The sequence below is a fragment of the Castor canadensis genome, chromosome 7 (assembly GCF_047511655.1).
Source record: "Castor canadensis chromosome 7, mCasCan1.hap1v2, whole genome shotgun sequence".
Taxonomy (NCBI): Eukaryota; Metazoa; Chordata; class Mammalia; order Rodentia; family Castoridae; genus Castor; species Castor canadensis.
The window spans coordinates 76,064,738-76,085,585 of NC_133392.1; the positions used below are offsets into that span (position 1 = coordinate 76,064,738).

A 20,848-nucleotide genomic window follows, 5' to 3' on the forward strand; every position below is an offset into this window, starting at 1 on the left:
TTCAGTTTTTCAAGATACTACTGTACCTTTAATTTATTATCTTTCCATAAAACACAGAACACACACGATCTACAGTATACAAAGTATAACTTACAAAAATATAAAAAATCTTGGTTATTTTTTAGTATTCCAACATATTACTGTATGTGTTATTTCTGTATGCATGTTTAATCAACCCACACCTAACCACCATGATTATCTCTTTAGGAAATGGTGTCAATTCCCTTCTTTTTTGTTTTAAAGTAAAATATATATTAAGAGAAAGAAACCCACATTGGTTATATGTGCATACTGTATGTATAAAAAGCTTTTGTAGTGGAGTGTAACAGAAAACAGCCACTATGCCATAATTTAAGCCCCGTTTTCCAGTATGTGGTCCAAAGGACTTTAAACTGAGCATTTAGACAGAGGTTCTTTCCATGTGACAAGAGTGAGTGCCCCAAGATTTGCATAGTCTTTCTAGGTTTTGAGATGATGAATGCACAGAGCCAACATTGTGGACAGGTGCCATTTCCAGGTCTTGAGAACAGTGGGCAAGGTTGATGGGCAACCTTCAGGCCAGGGCTAATTGCAGATGCCTTCAGGGAACTTAGAGGCTAAGTCACTAGCAGAGAAAGACCCCAGAAGGATGCCCCGATGGACAGCTCTTTCTAGGTCCCAGCAGGGTTGCCCTGCACCTGCAGCTGCCTCTTGTTAAGTCCTGGCTCCAGTAGGCTCCAAGAATGCAGCTCTGCTGGGCAGGGATGGGGCAGTATTGCCAACCACCCTGGAGCTGTCTTACCGGCAGGCACAGGTCTCCACGGACATGTTGGGGTATACCTTCAGAACCACATTCTTATTCTCATCCAGGAAAAGGACCCCAAGGGAGCTCATCTTGTCTGGAACACAGCAGGGCTCTGGGATACCAGGGACAATGCCCACAGCCCTGACAATGCTCTGGATGGTGGCGTGGTTGGATGGGCGGACAATCTGCAGGTGAGAAAGGAATAGAGTTAGTTCACAGACCTCATGCTCTGCTGCTGTTCCTTGACTGAAGCCAGCCAATGGTGGCCTAGAAGGAAAGGTGAGTGCCCAGGACTGGACACAGGTTTCCTCTGGAGTCAGCCATAAAGACAGTGGAGGCCTATAGCAGCTCCCGGAGTCACCATTCACTGTCACCTCCCTGAGATAGCACATCCCTTACATAGCACTGGCCATGTGGGGGCGCCTGCATGTCACACATCTCCCAGGAACACCTGTAGCTGGGCAGAAGCTGTCCAGAGGGAAAGCAGAGGAGGCCTGGCAGCAGACATGCCTGGTGTCATCCTGTGGTTGAGACTGAAGGGGAGCACCTGGTGTGTGCATGGGCTAGAATGTGCCTGAATTGGGGTGGCAGGCACAGTGTTATCCCATCATCCCATTAAGCTATCTTATGAATTTTATGGGGAGGATATGACCTTCATTTTACTGGTGAAAACACTAAGGTTTAAAATGACTAAGTGAATTAACCAAGACCCCTCAGTCAGAAAGCTTGAAAACCTCTGATTCAGCCAAGTCACCAGCTTCAGCTCAAGGCTGGCCAAACAGGTGCAGTTAACAAGGAAGCCTTTTCTTGTTGGGGTGGGGGGAGGGGCATCAAGAACAGGGCAAACACATCTGCATGTGTGGGCCTCTGAGTAGTGTCCTGGCTGGTATCCTGGAAAGGTGAGTAGGCAGCAATACAGGTTGATAAGATAAGCCTGGGGTCAGCCAGCTGTAAGTCTGTGCAGAGTTCAGGTCTTGTATCTGCCCTAAGCTCATGTGAAGCCCTTTAAGCAGACCTAGTCTCTGTCAGGAGGTACCTCCCTTCCTCTGTCTTGTACATGTATGGCTTTGAAGAGAAGCCCCTTAATTCCTGAACAGATTAATGTGGTACCAGATCTGGGTCTTGGGCTTTCCCACCTGCCTGATTTAGTGAGGTTCAAGTTGGATTTATGCACTGATTTCCCTTCTTGGAGAGCAAGCCAGGAGGACTCCGCAGAGTAACTAAGCAGGAAGAAACTGCACTGGGTGTGAGAGTTGATATCCACACAGGATGCAGGAAGATGGATGGACAGAGCCACACCCCAGCCTGAAGGGAAGATGAGAATCTGGGCTGCCCTGTGGGTGTCCAGAACCAGAGGGAGCTCACCATGGGAGAGCCATTGAGACTAACACCTGCTGGTCACAGTGCCCCAGGGTCCAGGCCAGGAAATTGCCCTGTGCACCCAACTGCTGTAGATGGTCACTATATGGGAAGGCACTTCCAAACACATGGATCCTCCTGCTATTCCTTGCTGTTCTGATTTTAAAACTCCAATTTAGCTAAGCCAACACTTTCAAAAACATAGCCAAACCAAATACTTCTGTGGACTGTGTCCATCCATCAGGCTGCCACTTGGCAAAGTCTGTCTATCTACTCCCTGCCTCTCTCTATAGATGGGAGGTGTTATTCCATTTTGTAGACGGTAAAACAGAGGTGAGGCAGGCAGAGGGATGTGCCAATAGGGGCAGAACAGAGAGTTAGGATGAGACAACAAGTAGAACAAATCGTGGTACTCAAACCCATCCTACCTTGGGCATGGGGAACTCACAAGCTCCCGAGCAGTAGTAGGCATCAAAAGATTTGGGCGAGATGATCCATTCATTCCACCCAATGTCTGCGAAGTCCACCTTCAGATACCTTCGGGAGCAGACCCGAGGCTCATCCCACTGCCGTCGCCGGGCTTTTTGCATTGTCTTCTCATCAAAGTCCAGCACCTGAGAAGAGGCGGCAAATGTGTCCTGGCCCTTCTTCCTGCGGTCCTTGCGCCCTGGCCGGGGCTTCAGCGCCCGGAAAGGGCTGGGCCACAACTCATGCTTATGGTAGTGCTGGGCATGGGGTACGTGCGCTGGTCTCTCGTCCAGTCCCGGCAGCTCATTGTCCTGGAGCGGTCCTGAGGCCTGAGTGGCCCGGCGCACACGGGGGTCTGCTGAGCTGTTGGGGGCTGCCCGGGGCTCGGGATCTCCAGCTGGGAAGGGGTCGTACCTCTGCAACGTCACTGCCACGCTGTTGGGCTCTGAGATGGCCAGGTCATTGGCATAGACAAGGATATAGGGCATGTGGGGGCTGTGCCTGTGTGCCCCAGTGTCCTTCTCCCCAGAATCCAGCTGGGCAGAGAGCAGCAGCTCGCCATCCCGGCGGGCAGCCTTGATGATGGAGGAGATGTCCTTGGCCTGCCACAAGCCACGTGGCGGGGGCATTAGGGCCATGGCCCCACGGAGAAGCCCCTGTGTTGCTGTGTTCTGCGAGAGGCTGCGGAAGAGTAGGTGCAGGCGTGCTGGTGGGCCTGGAGGCAGCAGGCGACAGGACATGTTCTTGACCCGAGGCTTGCAAAACACCTCTCGCGCCCGCGGCCACCGAGGTGGCTCTGAGTAGAAGTGGAAGGTGGCCGTGAGGATCATTTCTGAGTCCTGCATGGACGTCAGATTGAAGAAGTATACAGTCTTCTGGTTGACCACTTCTGTTTGGGAAGGGCAGACCACAGGCTGTTAGGTTTGCTCTAGGAATTACACCTTGATCACGGGGTTTCCTGCCAGGACTGGGGTGGTGGAGCAATGTTCCCTGACCCAGCACTTCCAGGTTGGGCCCACACTTTGCTTTCTTCCTCTCCTGCACTACTCACAATAAACTGATGGGGGCGCCCTTTGATGCCCTCAATCAATATGCACAACTGAGGTCAGATAGGTAGGGAGCCTTCACATAGTAGGAATGTGGGTACAGAGAGTTAAAGAGAAGGCAGTAGAGTGAGCACTCAGGCCTGATAGAGGCTAAAAATCCTGCTTGTTTCCTCCCCGCCCTCCCTTCACTGCCTCTCAAAGAACAGATAAAGTGTCACTGACACTTTCGTTAAGCACTCAAGGTGGCTTGGGGTTGGGTCAAGCCTTGCCCTTCAGTGTTTGCACAGCCCTCTATTCTATGCAGTCAGTTTTTAAATGCAAACATTAAATGCAATTCCATTAAATGTGATTTTTCCAAGTGAGATGAAACAAAGACACCTTCATAGCTTCCACTGCATTTTGAACCCCTTTTAAGGGAATCTGGGGTTAAGAGTGCAGTTGTTTGGCATCTGCTGTTTGTTCTATCCTAGGATTTTTAAGATTGTTACACACACACACACACACACACACACACACACACAGGCAGTTTCAGGATTGCAAAGGTCACGCTCCACAAAACCTACAAGGGCCAAGTTGCCCTCTGGAAACACTAGCCATGTCAGGACTAGGACCACTCAGCCATCATATCTGCAGTGTGGAGATGGTCTCTGCTTCCCTAGGACAGCTGATCATCCAGTCCTTCTTGCCTGGTTCCAAAGGGAATGTTCACATACCATTAATGGGCCCTGAGAGGAAGGGAAAGAGCAAGGGAGAGGTGCCAGTAAAGGCTAAAGATGCTCACAACACATCCACAACGTAGGTATCACGGCCCATCCACATGCTTTGCACGTATGAAGCAGTGCTGGTTCTTGCTGTACATTTAAACTTGGCTTTGCCAAACACTGTGGCTTTGAATGTCATGCCAACCAGCACCCCTGGGTTCTAAACATGAGGAAGTTTGGGAAGCACTTCAAGTGGTGGAGGCTGTGTATCTGTAGCACCTCTTACCTGGAAACTTTGGAGTGGTGTCCTGCTCTTAAGGTATAGCCTAAGGCCCCTGTGTTATATCCAGAGAGGGGACCAGCCTTTGGTTCCTCCTGCCTCCTGCTCACTAACCCATGGGTGGGGACACTCACTAACAATGCAGTTAGAAAACACCCTAGGAAACAAGTTCCCAGGCCCCATAGGACACTACCACACTTTAAACCTTACTTTCTTCATCAACCTCATAGGGACAATGGAATCTATCTCATCTGATTACTGCAGGATAAAAGAAAGAGCCAATGTGATGTGCCAGGTAGGAGGGAGGTGCCTCAGAGAGTTCTTCTCTGCCACTTTCAACGAGAGGACTGAGGGTGGCAGAGCAAACTCCTCCTGCACTGACTTGAGCACTCCCCCCCGACCCCTCACTGATCATCAGAGTATCATCTGGTTTGTGACCAGCTAATCCAGCAGCTGTTTATCTTTGAGCTACTTACCGGAATTGACTGTTCTGAGTGGGGAGGAGTCTTAGAGGTCAGGTGAGTCTTAGAGGTCAGGTGAGAAGTGTCTTAGTTTGGCTTGAATCCCTCTGATGAGAGGGCATTCACCCCTTACTGGGCATCCTACCATGTGAAGACTGCCCCCCTCCCGCCCCTACCCCCGCCCCCGCCAGGAACTGTTGAGGTCACATTCCCAACCCCAGACCTTGAGGGTCAAAAGACTGGCCCTCTCTGAACATGTGTGCTTGCAATGCAGGGCTCTAGACTGTGGCTAAGAGCAGGGACATCTCCCTTAAGTTTCTAGCTAAGACATGCCCAGGCCAGAGAAGTCCCCATTTCCCATTTCCCATGAACGGTGCTGGTGCTCTGTGGCTCATGTCCTACAGTCAGGGAGAAGAAGTCCTTCTTCCCTTACTCTCTGCTTTCATCTACCAAAGATGCCCTGGAAGAACTCAACCTAGCGGGGACACAAACTGGTAATGGTGACAACAGCCATCCTCACGAACCTGTCACCTCATAGCTTTGTAGAGCACTATCCAAGTGAGACCCTGTGTGCTGGGAACATTCAATTACAGGTCACCCCCTGCTCAGAGCCGTCCATTGCCCCAAACAAAACTCCAACCATTACCAAGGCCCTACTCCATCTGACCTGCCAACCTGTCCACTTTCATCTGCCTCAACCTCATTTTTCTGTCTGGTAACACTGGCTTCTTGCCCTGCCTGAATGTGGCTTCTGTCTCTGGGCTTTGCCTTGGCTGTTCCCTCTGCCTTCATGACTCTCCTCTGGATCTCCCTCAACCCTCCTTCAGGTCTTCACTCATATGGCATCCCCAACAAAGGGTGCCTCCTGTGGCTGAGAGTCACCTGTCAGTCTGTCCACCCCTGCTCCATTTATCTCCAGAAAACTTCCTGACATCTGATGTACATTCATCTAATTGTTTGCCTTTCCCTCCAGACATATACTGGAAAGGACAGGGCCTTTCCAGTTGTGTGATCTGCTGTAGCCTTAGATCCCAGCACTAGGCTTGAGTGATTGCAATGGGCTGAAATAGGTATTAGATCATGGGATTTTTGGTGCACATCCTGCCCAAGTGGCTCCTGTATTGTATGAGGGCAGGAAGGGACAGAGCAAGAGTGGGGTTGTCATTTCAGTTAAAAAAAAAGGTTGGGGGGTTCTTGCCTGCTGTCCTGGAGTTGAGGAGCCATACCCTTTGGGGATCCAGAAAGGTTCATTCTTCTGAAAGATATTATTGATGATGCAAATCCAACCAGAGACACTGAGCAGCTGGATCTTTCGCCAGTGAATTCCCTGGAACTCAATTTTTTCATCTTTAAACAGGTTGAGTAGCCCTTATCTGAAATGCTTGGGACCAAAACTGTTTTGATTCTTTTTGGGGTTTGGAATATATGCATATCCATAGAGCTATCTTGGGAATGGGACCCAAGTCCAAACATGAGTTTCACATACACCTTGTACATGTAGCCTGAAGGTCATTTTGTACGATAGTTTCAGTTTGTCTGCATCTTTACACATCACATGAAGTTGGGTGTGGAATTTTCCATGTGTGGCATCACGTCAGTGCACACAATGTTCTGGATTTTGGAGCATTTTGGAATTAGGATTTTCAATCTGGGAACCTGTAATATATTTTGCCAGTTATGGAGTTCTGAGTCCTTGGCATGCATATTCCTCACTTATGCAAGAAGAGGAACAGGGATGGGTCACTCGTTCTCTGTGCGAAGAGCTGGACCTTCAAAGAGGGTGTATACTGAGCCTAAAGTCACACAGCTGGGAAGGGGCAGAGCTAGGGCACATAGCCCAAGCCCACTGCTCCCTCATAATTGCTCTTACTATTGTTGTGACATGCCTAAGAATGAACCGACTAACCTTACCTTCTGTAAACTTCAATAGGTTTTGCAAACACAAGCCATTATTTTGGATGTTTTTGAGTTGTAACTCTGCCAGAAGAAAAGGACTGAATTTATTATACAAGTTGATCTCTCTATGGGTCTTTGGCATTCTCAGGACCCTGACCACCTGACTGGGTACTTATGCTTCTCCCCAAGGTTAGTGGGAATGGGACAGCTCCCTGCTGACCAACCCTCAGGCCAAGAGCAGTCCCTCAGATGACCCTGCCCTATAGAAATAGAATCCAAGCTGCCCAGAGATTTATCCCTTCATTCATTGACCCTTAAGTAGCCATCAAGAAGACCAGAGTAAGAGTGCTGGGCTGAAAATGCAAACACCAACACAAGCTGGAGACAGGAAGTGGAGGTCCCACTCATGGGCTGCGGAGAGGCAGGAGTAGAACAGGCTGAGCTTCTATTTCACACAGGCTCCCAGGGTGAGGTTTCACCCCTCCTGGCATCACTTAACAGCTATGGGACCTTAGGCAAGACATGAAACTGCTCTGTGCCTCAGTTTCCTCATTCATAAACTTAACAGAGTGTTTGTATGCACCTCCTGAAGTTGTGACATTGGCTCTGCAGAGCTTGTTCAGATCAGTGTCTGGCACCTGGGACATGCTCAGAACACACGGCCAAGTGGTTGCCGAGGTTGTCACTACCTTCAGGCTACTCCACCCCTGCTCCCTATATATACACATACAGACTTGTGAGTTTTCCCCTCATGTGATCGCATTTTCATCATGCAGGTAAAACATTTGGCATTCTCATTTGAAATTACTTTTTCCATTCCTGGTCATCCTGAACTGTTTTTTTCCTTATTGATTAGCAGAGGTTCTTTATATCCTCAAGATATTAACCCTTATCTCTCACAGGTGATTTGCTTTTGAAGCATGCAGGCCTGTCAAGTGGGAGATCTGCTATCCACCCAACCCCTCCAGCAGAGCCCGAGAACTTCTTGCCCTCCTCCCCTCTGCTCCTAATCAACTCTCAGTCCCTGTTGACTTTGTAGCCAGTTTTTACACACCATGACCTCATTCAGGGCCAGCCTCCACTATGATAGCCATCCCAGGACTGTCACCCCCCCATGTCACACAGATGCTTCAAAAGCAAATCACCTCTGAGAGATGAGGGTTAATAGCCTCGCTATGTAAAGAACCTCTGCAGACCAGTAAAGAAAAACAACCCCCCCCATAAGAGGAGGCAGTTTTCATAGGAGAACTTGCAAATGGCCAACAGACATGGGAAATGGGAAACAGTTCAGGATGACCAGGAATGGAAAAAGTAATTTCAAATGGGAATGTTGAAAATATGGCCCATTACAGCAAAGCCTATGTGTATGTCTATATATGCACATGTATTTTATATATTTATATAGGCAAATCTGCTACCTCTTGAGTTATGTCCCCATTGCTATTATATATAGTGGTTCTGAAATAATCTCACCAAAATGCCACATTAACTCTGTTTATCTCTGGGTATATAATCAGGGATGATTTATGTTTGTTACTGTGATTGTTTTAGACAGCCTGTCTCCCTCCTCTTCTTTATTCTCCTCCCCTCTCCCTTTCAATCTGTCTCTCTCTTTCTCTCTCAGGCACGTACACATATAGGCAAACTTAAGGCTCTCTGTGGTCCAGCTGAGACCTGCTTCTTCACCTCTGTGCCTTATCTCTCTCCCTTGAGAATTGCCTCACAGTTCTCAGACACAGTGGCTAATGTCTACCCCTGGCTGAGACTCCCAGTGCATCAGAGTCTGCTGGGGTCTCCCCTGCTCTGAAAGCCTCACTGTTCCCTATCTTTTGGGCCAGTGCTGCCCTTGAGGCTCCTGAGGAGCACTCCACTCTTCATCACTCTGTAGCCTCACTCTGCTTCTGCTTACTCTCCCTGCCCTGCCACTTCCCAGAGTCTTCTGAGTAGGGCCAATACTGGGCTTACCTCCTACTAAATGAGGGACTGTGTCTTGGATGTGGCTTGTCCCCCAAAGATTCATCTGCTAGGGCACAAAACTCACCTTCTTTCATTTAATCATCACTCTAGTATAACAATATTAAAAGGTAGTATAAGCTTTAAGAGGTGGGACCTAATTGAAGGTCATTAGACCACTGCAGGTGCTGCCCTCAGAAAGGATTTACATAATTTTCCTGGGACTCCTCCCAACAGTTAGCTCCTCAGGGAGTGATTATGTGACCTGTTGGCCAAAGTCTCCTGGGCCTCCCCTGCCCAGTGAAGTCTTCACTGGCCACTCTCATCTTTGACTTCCTGTCTTTCCATGTGATCTCTCCCTTTCACATGTCCTCAACCATGATGCCATGTGCTATGCTGTGACAGAGCCAGCGGGTTCCTCATCACAGCTGGCACCGTGCTGTTTGAACCTTCAGCCTCCAAAACTATGAGCTAAATAAACCTCTCTTCTTTTGAGTTACATGGCCTCTGGCATTTTGTTATAGCAACACAAAATAGACCAACACAGTTGGGGAACTGAAATGAATTTGACTTTTGGTAGTTTTGACAGATTGGCATATAGTATCGCTCTCATTTTAGAGATAAAGTAAACAAGCTCATTATCACAGTGTCAGGTATTGAAGCTTAGTTTAAACAGGTCATTGGTGAGAGCATGGGGGTGGATAGTCTATCCTTAACCCTTAGGGTCAGGCTCAAGGCACTGTCCTCTGATGCATATTAGGGAAGAAAAATGCACTTCTGAGAGCAATGGGAGAAATAGGAGGAAAGGCTGGTGTAATGAGTCAAGAAACTGTGGGCACACGTGCCAGGAACTGTTATAAGCACTTGCCATATCTGAGTTCATTAACTAAAAAATTTTCATCAGTCAGGAAGGGAACATTATCAGCCAGATTTGAGAAGTGAAAAGAAAACAACCCCAAATCATGGAGTTGCCAGCTTGCACTTCGCACCTGAGCCGTGCTGTAGGTGAGGCGCAGTTGTTGGAATGAGGTTGCAGCAATGGATGCATAGGTTGGTTGGGAGAAGGCACCATCCCTGATAGCAGCAGAGAGCCACCATCACAGATCAGCCTGGGATGGGTGTGTTCCAAGACCGGGGCTAAAGTCTTCTACATTCGTGGCCTCATCCATGAGATGGGGGATCCCTGCCCAGGCTCACACCGCCTCACAGGTGGCTCTCTGGATGGAGGCAGGCATACCTGTGGGCTGGTCAGGGCTGGGTATTAAACAATTAGGTGAATCAAGGGAGGGGGATAAGAAATCCACCCATTCTATGCCAGACACAAAACCTACCTTTTCCCATACAATCCTCATCTCCTCTCAGTGTACACGAGGAGTCTGATGCTCCAATAGGAAAGTAGCACGTGTCACAGCACACAGCCAGTAGCTGTGGGGTTTGTGCCCAAGTTTGTCTCAGGGTTCCAAAGAAGAAGGATTTGTCAGGTAGTTCCAGACTGTTCCAGAATTTACCTTACTCTTCCCAGGCCCTGGGCTTGGTTCTGATGGAGATGGCAGAGGTATGTGGCTGTGAGAATGGTATGGATTGGCCTTGGTAGATGGAGGTATCCACCACGGCCACTATGAATAGCCTCCCCTGTCTCAGTTTCCTTATCTGTAAAATGGGAGTGGTGGTATCTCCAGGTCCTTTGGGGGTTAAAATCGCGTACTCACTGTTACTTGTACTATCCCCATTCTGTGCCTAGACCACACAGGTGGTTGGGCTGACTCCTTGTTACAGCAGTGACCTTGCTGGCCTTACTTCCTCAAGTACAGGCTTTGAGGATTGAGTTAATGGGCAAGCAAGGTCAAGTTTAAACCCATATGAACACAGAGTGCTCCCAGGGGGAAATCATGCAACAATACCTAATGTGGCCAGTGCTCAGAGTTTACACATACTACTTCATTTCATCTTTCTTCAAACCCCATAGGGGATATACTAGCATGCTGTGTCCATTTTATAGACAATACAATGAAGTCCACGTGGCTTTGGTGATTTCCTAAGGTCGTGTTCATGCCAAATGGTTCTTACATGACTTAATTTTGTAATGTTGCTCCAGAAATGGACCCAAGGTAGTGAATAAAAGGTGCTAGGGAGGACAGTGCTCCATGTGATTGGTCAGGAACATGGGGACATTATCCTTGTGAGTCTGCTCAGTGGAGGATGAGATGGTCCTGTTTGCGGGCAGGTGCTGCCCTGTAAGCTTGATGCTCCCAAGCTTCCCACATGTAGCTCCGAAACTATGATGTTACCTAGAGTAACACAGCCAGTGAGCACCAGGTGACAGACATGACCCCAGACTGTATAGCTCCAAAGCTGTCTGGGTCTGCTCCCCTCCATCTCTGGAGAGTAGTCTGCAAACTGAACTGTTTTCTGCTGATGAATATCCTCTTCTCTCAAAGGGCTACAGGAGACCCCCACCCACATTTTCTGGAACAGCATTCTGCAACCATGAGCAGTCACCATGGCAACAAGGGTCTTTCCACCACCCCTGCTGCCCAGGCTGTGCCTCCTCTGCTTGCCCCAGGGCTTGTAGAGGCTCCATCAGCCCAGTTGGTGGGCTGCTGATGCTGGGGCCCAGAAAGCCTAGGGCAAGGAGGACATCTGTCCAGCTCCATCCAAGGTGTGAAGAAAATGGAAAGGTGGGCTCGGACAGCAGACGGCTGGGTGCTCCTCCTAACCAAGCTTCTGGACAGCTTCTTAAACCCCTGTAGCCTGAACACTTCATGGCAGTGGCCCTAAGTCCTCAGTCCAGGGGACCAGAATCCTTCTTTGTGCACACTGCTTGCCTACCACTAAAACCATTAACTGCCTCAGGCTGGAGGTTTGTGCTCCCTACCTGGGCATGGTGCTTCCTACTTCTATCAGGCTGATCTTATGCTCCTCTCTCATCCTGCAAGTGCCATCACAACTGGCCCTAATGACATGGACACTCCCCCAGCCCACGCTCATTTCTACCTAAAGCTGTGAATGGGTGCTTTTTGTCCAGCAGGTATGGGAGGCCACCATGGGCAGGAATTTTGTGCCACTGAGTATCACTTTGGTGTCCCCGCTGGAGGATCTAGTCTGTGACAGAGTACTGAGTGGCTCACTAGTTTAAGAACGAATGAATGAGTCAATGAATAGAAGGAAGAGGAAAAGCAGAGGTATAGGGATGGGGAGTTCAAACAAGTGAGAGGAAGGGGGAGAATGAGGCGAAAGGGGTCTCCGGGAGCACCCTCTACTTACCCAGCCGGGCACGAAAGCTGCGGACTGTGTTGCCTCCTCCTGGCCGCGCGCCCCGCCGGCTGTACTTCTCATAAAGCCGGAGCATGTGGACAGCAACCATGTCCTGGGCGCCTGGGCCCAGCGCGGCTGCCATGTCCCCAGGGGATTGCTGGGAGTCCTTGTCTCCCTGCAGGCCGTCGGCAGCCGCTGGCAGCGCGGACCAGGAGGGGTGCACAGCCATGTGGTTGCAGCCAGCGCCTCGCAGCAGCAGGAGCAGTGGCAGCAGCGGTAGCAGTCTGGACACCAGGCTGGTCTGAGCAGGGCAACTAGCCATGGCGGGGTGATGGCGACGAAGGGCCAGACGGAGCCCAGGAGGAGTATGGGGAGCGCGGGCTCACCGGAGGCTGCAGATCGACTCCGCGGCTGGAGGGCGTGTGAGGGGCGCAGGGAACCGGGGACGTGAGACGCTGGGTACCGAGATCCGCGCGGGCACGGCAGCGGGGTTCGCGGTGCATCCACTCCGTCTGAACCCTGGCCAGCGGTCACTGCCGTCCCAGCGTCGTGGAGCACAGCCGAGCCCGAGCCAGCGCGCTGCCTTGGCTGACTTGCGCCGCGAAACTTTGCAGCCCACGACGCGCCCAGCCTGGCGGGTTCGAGGGGCGGAGCGGGGCGGGGCGGGGCGGCCGGCGGCGCCCTCGGGGGACCCGGCTGCGCGCCCCGGACTGGACCACTGGTGGCCGCCACCCACCCCGCAGTCCGTGGCCGGGATGCGGTATGCCTGCGCCCTTGTGTGCGGCGTGCGCGCGCCGGGATATGATCCCGGTGTGCGCCCGCGAGTGCGGGGGGCGTGGGTGTGGGCGAGCGCGCTCCTCGCTCCCCTGCTGAGAGCCGGAGACCCAGCCCCGTGGTCGGCTCCTGTGTGTCGGCGCCGGCAGCCTGGTCGGGGCTGCGCGGGGGCTGGGCTGCCTCTGGAAGGGGGCCCGCCTGCCGGGTTGCCCCTGTAATGGCATGCGATGGCTATGTGGTTGGAAGATGACAGCTCCCCCATGAGGACCAGAGAGGGGATGTGTGTGTGCCCAGTTGTCTCTGAGCCAGCCTGTGTCCAAAATGTAAGAGTGCAGGCTGGGAACACGGATCTTTCCTGAGCGGCCTCTGAAATTAAAAATTAAAAACCATCCTAAGGCCATGGGAGCAAGATCCAAATCCAGAATTATAATTAGTCGATTAACCGACCCTTTATTTGGCAACAGTGATTCCAGCTGTTGAAAAAATACATCAAAGGTCCTTATAAATCTTTGGACAGGATTGCAAGAAAAAAAGACATGCTTTTAAAAAGACCTTGCTTTTAAAAAAATAATTTAAAAAATCTTTCCAAAGCATCAGAGGAGGAAGAGAGAAGCCCATGACTCCCAGAAAGGGTTCTCAGAGAAGAGCATGTGTAGGAAGCGCAGTGCAGTGAGGCCCTGCCTCTAGCTGCCAGCTTAGCCCTAGGACGGAAGCTTCTGAACTTTGTTTTGCTTCTAGCAAGGTTACTTCCCCATGGATAGAATCCAGGGCTCTGAAAACTTGAGGGGGAAAATTAGATCTTTATTTTCACTAACTTTAACTGAAATTTAGCATTGCCTAATGTTATACATACAAGCAACCAACCTCAGTGACCTGTGACTTTGTCACCAATGGACACCATCCATGGACATTTTCATATCACAAAAAAGTGGTTTCATATTTCTTGCTCATTGCTACTTTGAAATTATAGTAACTGTCAGGCCCTGCTAGCTAAGGAATTTAATGAAAGAAGACATACATTACTGTCACTATGTTGCAAAGTTGTTTTAAAAATACTTTGACAGCTAGACTCTTATGCAGTTAGTTTTCTTTGCAATCCTGCATATTTCATTTTATGCGTTTTAAAAACATTATTTTTATGTAGTACTGGGGTTTGAACTCAGGGCTTCTCACACTCGCTAGGCAGGTACTCTATTGCTTGAGCCATACCACCAACCCCCAGCCCTTTTTTGCTTATTTAGTTATTTTTTTGGCTGGCTTCGGACTGCAATCCAGCTAGGGTCATAGGTGTGCCCCAACCACCCCCAGTTTATTGGTTGAAATGGGGTCTCCCTAATTGAGCTGGCCTGGAACCTCTGGATCTTTGCCTCCTAAGTAGCTGGGATTGCAGGTGACAGAGAAAGGGTCCACAGGGTTTACCAGACTAAAAATTTAAGAATCCTTTTGAGGGAAAGACAGAATCCCCTTCAAACCCAGAAAGCTCCAGGATTACCATCTATGCTACATTTCAAAGAACAATCTGCAAACTTGTGAATGCACTCTTCCCTTTACTTAGTAACTTTGGGCTATGTGAACCAAAATAGTTACTTTTCTTGAAGGACTCAGAATGCAATAATTGAAAAATTGCTGAAAAAAAAGCTTCTGTTGGTGTGCACAACGCATTTGTAATTTTTAAAAATCTCAAACTGTCAAATTAAAGGCCATCCTTCCAGAGCCTCTGAACTTCAGGCCTGTAGCTTTTGGAAAACTAGAGGAGTGTTTTACTTATTTTGAAAATTAGTTCACACTGGATTGAACCTCCCATTAGTGTATAACTTCCATTGTTCTGTGAACTGGTTTTCCAAAAGCAGTTTTCCTGGAGCTAAGATAATCAAATCACAACTTCGGACTTGAATCTCTCCTTACAAGTGATCAGGACCATCAGATCATCTTTTACTATCCCTTCCCCTCCCCCACCTCCCTCCTTCTCCCTGTGCCCCTCACTTCCCCTCTTCCCTTCTCCCCCAGAATGCCTCTGACCTGCCCTGGTTGGGGGTAACCTCTGCTCAGGGGTAGTTTTGTCTCTGCTGGGGCCATACACAATCAAGGCCTGTGAAAAGGAGGGTGAGTCTGCGGGAGGCCGGCACAAGCTGGGCTATTCGGATCTGTGTCCATTAAAGCCTCCTCGTCCCCCTTAACTCATTCCCACTCCATTCAAGCTAGCCTGAGGGTCAGGCTTTAGCAGGCACTAAAACCTGTAGGGTACAGATTCTCTGACATTGTTGGGAAAGAATTAAGGCATCAGCCAGGGACGGCTAATATTTCTTGCCTCATTTTATTGCTGAACAGCAGGACTGTAAAGTTCTGAACGCTGGAACACTGTGGCCCCCTTTCATGTGGCCGCGATGATGGGATAAAAATGTGTTTGGTGAAGCAATTCAGATTACCACTGGGTCACATCCTCGCTGGCTCCCAGCACAGCCCTTGAAACAGCATAGCTAAGACAAGAAGCAATCTCTGTGCAAATGTAGCTCATGTCAAACAACATTTCTAGCGTGGAAACGAGGCTAATTGTAGATCTTGCCAACGAGCATGTTTTGTTTTTAATAGCTCGGGCTGCAGCTCAAAAAAAGAGACGAGATCGCAGACTGTGGCTATGTCTTCCGATCTACGATTTCTGCCAGCTTCCTACACAATTACTCCTCTCCTGGGAATAGCTTATGGTTATGAGCAGGGACGCTGAGGTCTTGAACTTGCAGATTGGGCAAGGAGTATTCTCTCCAGAGAAGGGAAGCTTGTTTGGGGCTCCTCAGTCTTCCAGCTCCTCTGTCACACACTTTGGGATAGCAGAGTATCATCAAGCTCAGAAAATGGTAAGAAGGAGTAAGGCGGTTCCATAGTTGGAAGTTCTGTGCCCATGTGAAGGACAGAGCTATCACATAGCTCTGAAAAGGAAGCTAAGTTTGAGTTTTATCAAGAACTTCTCCCCAATAAAAATAAAATATGAAATGTTCCCATGCAGTTGTTTCATGGTATTATCCTGTTAATTTGTGACTGAGCTGATTCTAACCAGCTCTGTAACCCTGGGGCAGCCCCTTGGCCTCTCTGAATCTTGTAAGGCTGATTCCCAGTCCCTGTTTCACCTCCTAGACTCTATGTTAGGTCTGTGTCCTTCTGTCAACCTGTTCTTGGAAGTGGGAGGCTCCATGTGACCCTGTGGAATCAATAGAGATTAGGTTCACGTCCCTATTTTCGCCACTACCTAGCTGTGTGACCTTTAGCAACTTACTTGCCTTCTCTGGGTTTCAGTTTCTTCAACTCTAAACTGGGGACACAAGCAGGGTGTTTTGGGGATTTTTTTTAGTAAGGTTTTAACAGGAGATGGAACAAATCGAATTGATGGCATTGTTGCTGTTCTTTCTATGGTGGGTTTGAAAGAAGAAGCTATCGCACATTCAAAGTAGACCCAGACTCTAGAAGATTTGATGAGAGGCTCAGCCTGACTGTTTTTTGCTCTGCAGAGGAAATATATTTCTTAGAGCACAGTGCCAGGAGCTGAGAAGGAAAGAAGAAGGAAGGAGAATGTTTCCTTGATTAGGAAGCCTTAGCCTTCTCCTGCCAAGCTGTTGTTATCAGTGTCTGTGGGAAGGTGATTCACAGCTCTTTTTCCTTAAGGACAAAAGAAATGCCAGCAAGTCCCTGTTCCTGTTGGGGGCATGAGCTGTGGGGCGCTAGAGACAAGAATTCCAGGGCCTCCCCATGCCGCCGGGCCAAAGTGTAATAAATCTGTGAAATAACAAGCACAAAGAACTTTATAATCAATGACAGATTTTATTTTTGCTCTGGCAAAATCCATCCGTGGAGTTCACATTTTATAGGAAAATAACTACCCAGTTTGTGACTCCTCCTCAGCCTGTATTCTCTTTCTCAGAGTTGGGAAAACTCAGAGAATCAGAGTCAGCTCCGCTGAGAACTGTGGCCGGGGAAAGCATGACTTCCCCTGGGCGGGAACCCAACTCTCTCGCTACTTCCTAGGGTGGTGAGGACCATTCATTTCTGTTTTGCTAAAATACCCGTGACATGTGAATAAACCAGGATTACAGAACATTGTCTCGGGCAGTAATCTGAGCCGGCATGGGCTCTGGTTTGATGAAATATGGAGCTCTCTGAGCAAACATGGGAATTGGTCTTACTTCTCGTTAAAACTGAACAGTGGGACTATTTAGAACTGATGCATGAATGCGGCACTGTGGGGAGTGACAATTTGAAGGGAGCCGATTTAGGGGGAGAAGGGTGGCGGGTTGTGTGTGTGTCTGTGTGTGTTTGAGTTGGCAAGAGCCAGCCAGTTAAGAGGAGACTGAGGGGGAGGCAGCCAAAGGGACACTTTGGAAATTAGGACTCCTTTGGGGCTACACAGCCTTCTTACAGCCACAAAATAATCTTCCTCAAAATCTTTGACTTATCTCCTTTGTGGAAGGGACAAAGCCTTCTATCCTTGTCCTGGCATTCACACCCTTCCCATCTGTCCTGTCTGTCTTGCTCGAGTCTTTTTCCAGTCTCTTCCTGCTGTCCTCTCCTGCCCCAAAATTCACAGCAGCCTGCATTGCTTTCCCAGCCCTCCCCCCAATTGTGGATACTGCTATCCACCACCTAATGTCCCTCCAAGACCCATGCCCTCTTGCCACCAACTGAGGATTCACAACTGAGCCTCCCTCCCCAGGAGTGCTGTCAGTGGGCAGATGAGAGCTGCCTCACCCAAAGTTTCCTCCTTCCCTGGGGACAGCCAAATTCAATGACTAGATAAGGTAGGGTGCAGAGGCCTGGACAGCTCTGAAGGGCAATTAGGCAGTGGGCTCCAGAACTCCCTGTGTGCTCTGCTAAGTCTCCCTTTGCAGCTGTATCACAGTTGGCTTCTTCCAGCTAATCCTGTCCCCTCCAGCCCCTGTAGTTGTGGCACCCAGCACTCTCCACACACCTCTGCACTCACCTTTCCATCACTCTCTGGTTCCTGGGACACCTGCCCTGATACCGCTGGTTCCAAGAAGGATCTGAGGGGGTGGGCTCTGAGATGGATCTGAGGCCTGAGCCATATGCTGCTCCGTGGCAGTGAAGACTCTGTGACTGGTGCAGCTAGTGTCTGGATGACCTCTGGTTCTGCCTTGAAGAGCCAGAGGGATCAGTATCTCAAATCTTCCAGAGCTTCAGGGAAAGGAATGATGTGGAAGACCACAGTTGGCTCTGCAGAGTGTCATGGGGGCATTGGAGATAGACCATGAGAAGTGGAGGACTAATCACTAATTGAAGGTGAAATGTGAACATCAGAGAGCCTTCTTGGCAGCAAGAAGCCCTCAGTTCTTACAGCTGGTTCAGCTGGGGATCAGGCCCAACATTTAAATAGGAAAGTGGCAGAGCTCCAGAGATGATTTATTCTTAACCCCAGCAAGTCTGTTGTGCCAAAGTCAGGGCCCTAGTTGGGAAGGAGGGGTCCCTAAGAATTGTGAGCACCAGAGTACCATGGTGATGTACTTAAGAGTCTTAAAACTCTACATTTCTATGAACATTCTTAGGCCAAGGGAGCCCCTGCTCTTTTGCTTGAAGACAATGCAACAGTAACATAAGTCCCTCTCATGTTCTACTCATACCTGCCAAATGAAACAGAAAGTGGTGTCACTTCCTAACATATGCAGGAAAGTGCTGGGGCCACTAAGGATGGGGGGGAGGACACTGTAGACCGGTGGACATACACCTGCAGGACATGGGAGAGAATAATTGGAACCAGATCCTGATGGTGCTGGATCAAGGAGATGGGATATGGAAGAGGATGGACAGGTTTACCAACACAGAAGTGCTCTCCCATGGTGCAGGGTTTACACCCAGGCCAGGGCACCAGTGGATGTGGTTGATCAGCTTATGGGCTGGCTCTTAGGCATTGGAAAAAGCAGTGGCCTACACTGAATGAAGTATCAATGCCAAAATTGCTACAACAAATGATGGAGATTAAACAGATTAAATGCTTAGAGATATGAACAGAACAGAAAACCAGAAAACCACCAATCCCTATGTTACGTGGAAGAATGGAGGATTCTTCACCTAGCAAATTGATAAGGACGCCACTAGAGGAGGGACTGTGTGCATTGTGAAAAGCTCAGTGATGGCTGTGTTCTGGAGCTCAGGGTGGGAGACGTTATTATTGAATTGGGCTTCCTAGCAGAAATGAGAATGCAAGGATCACAAAGTAACAGAGTGTTCAACTGTCCACATCAAGGTGGAAAAAAATATCAAAATGAGAGGCACAGTTAGAGAAGCCAGGCTTCATAACTCACACAGTGCTATGGAGGTGCTTAGTAAAATGTGGAGCCCTCAGGGGACATGTTTCTGGGCAGCCAACAAGAATATTGCTCAAATTGTGTAGTCAAAAATAAATCAAGCCTGAATAAATAAGGTTGAGGGCAGCCGCTGCAATAAGAGTCATACTCTCCTGCCCAATTTCAGATCTGAACCAGGTTTTGGACCTGGAACACAGAGAGAAGGAGAGGCCAAGTCCTCAGAGGTGCCTGTCACATCTCAATAAGAAGAGAAGGTAATGATACCTCATCCTTCCTCAAAGGGACCTGTGATCATTTACTCAGGTGACAAATGAACATGGGGACATCCAGGCTCTTCAAGGACAGAGGGACCATGTTGACACTGATCTTAGGACCCAGGCATCATTATAACTCCTCTGTTAGAGTGAAGTTTTGTATAAATGGATGCCTGCTCTGGCCCAGATTACTGGAGCCATGGACTCTTGAGTAGCCATTTCCCCAAACCTTAAATGGATTTTGTATTGGTTCCTTGCCAACAGAGTAAGATCTAGGATGGGGGGAAGGCAAGGTGAAGCTCGAGGGGTAAGAGTTGCCATATTAGGGAAGTCAAAGAAGATGATTCTGAAACCATTCCCTCACCTCTGCTCTAGCCTTGTATCCCAAGGGAGAATGGTAGCACTGAAACCATACTTCAAAGCATAAAGGTTGCAGCTGTGATGACTCCCATCATACCCCATTTAATTCACTGGTCTGGATCCTGCAGACACCAAGCAGATACCAAGGAATGACAGTGTATGACTGCAAACTGAACCAGGTATGGTGTCAATAGCCCTAATTACAGCAACCATGCCTGGTGGGGCATCTTGGCTTGAGCACACTGACATGGCCTCAGGTACATGGCATGCAGCTGTTGATTTGGTAAATGTGTTCTTTTCCATCCCATTCAAAGACTCAAAAGTAGCTGCCATTGACATAGAGCAGGTACCAGGATACATTTACTGGCATATGTATTTTATCACCTAGGGCAGTATTAACACTATCACGTCTGTCATGATAGTTCACATAGATCTGGACCATCTGGATAGTCCACTGAGCTTTGCTTTGGTATTGATGACATTCTATAAATCAGATTGAATCGGCAAAAAGTGTTAAGGACTTAAACATGCTCCAGAGGGTGGGAGAGAGGTCCCATGAAGGTTTGGGAGTCAGCCATATCAGTGAGGCAATTAGGGACTGTTATTCTAAGCATGCTGGGGAATCCCCTTAAATGTAGAGAACACATCACTGTATCTTGCCCTTCCCATCTTTAAGAAGAAAAACAACTCCCGGCAGTCCATTTTGGGTTCTGGAGACTATAAATTCTGCCTTTGGCATACTACCCTGACTCAGCGGGCCACAGAAATCTACTGGAATTGAGTGGGGCACAGAGAAAGAAAGGGTGTGTTGTCTTTCCAAGCCGAGGAACAAGACCAAACATCCCTGCTCCTTGGACTCTCTCGGCTGTCAGGACCTGAGGTATCTTTGGAGGAAAGACACCATGTGAAATTTATGTCCAGATCCAACAGGAGCAAGGTTTTGAAGCTAGGC

General features: G+C 49.0%; 1 protein-coding gene across 1 annotated transcript; it reads right to left on the minus strand.

Moving 5' to 3' along the window:
• Gdf10 (growth differentiation factor 10) lies at window positions 1-12,817 on the minus strand. Its single transcript, XM_020153862.2, has 3 exons — window positions 12,213-12,817; window positions 2,572-3,500; window positions 1-969 (listed from the first exon to the last, which is right to left on the minus strand). Exons 1-3 carry the CDS (start codon window positions 12,523-12,525, stop codon window positions 778-780), a joined length of 1,434 nt encoding a protein of 477 aa, XP_020009451.1. The 5' UTR covers window positions 12,526-12,817; the 3' UTR covers window positions 1-777.
• Window positions 12,818-20,848: the final 8,031 nt, after the last annotated feature.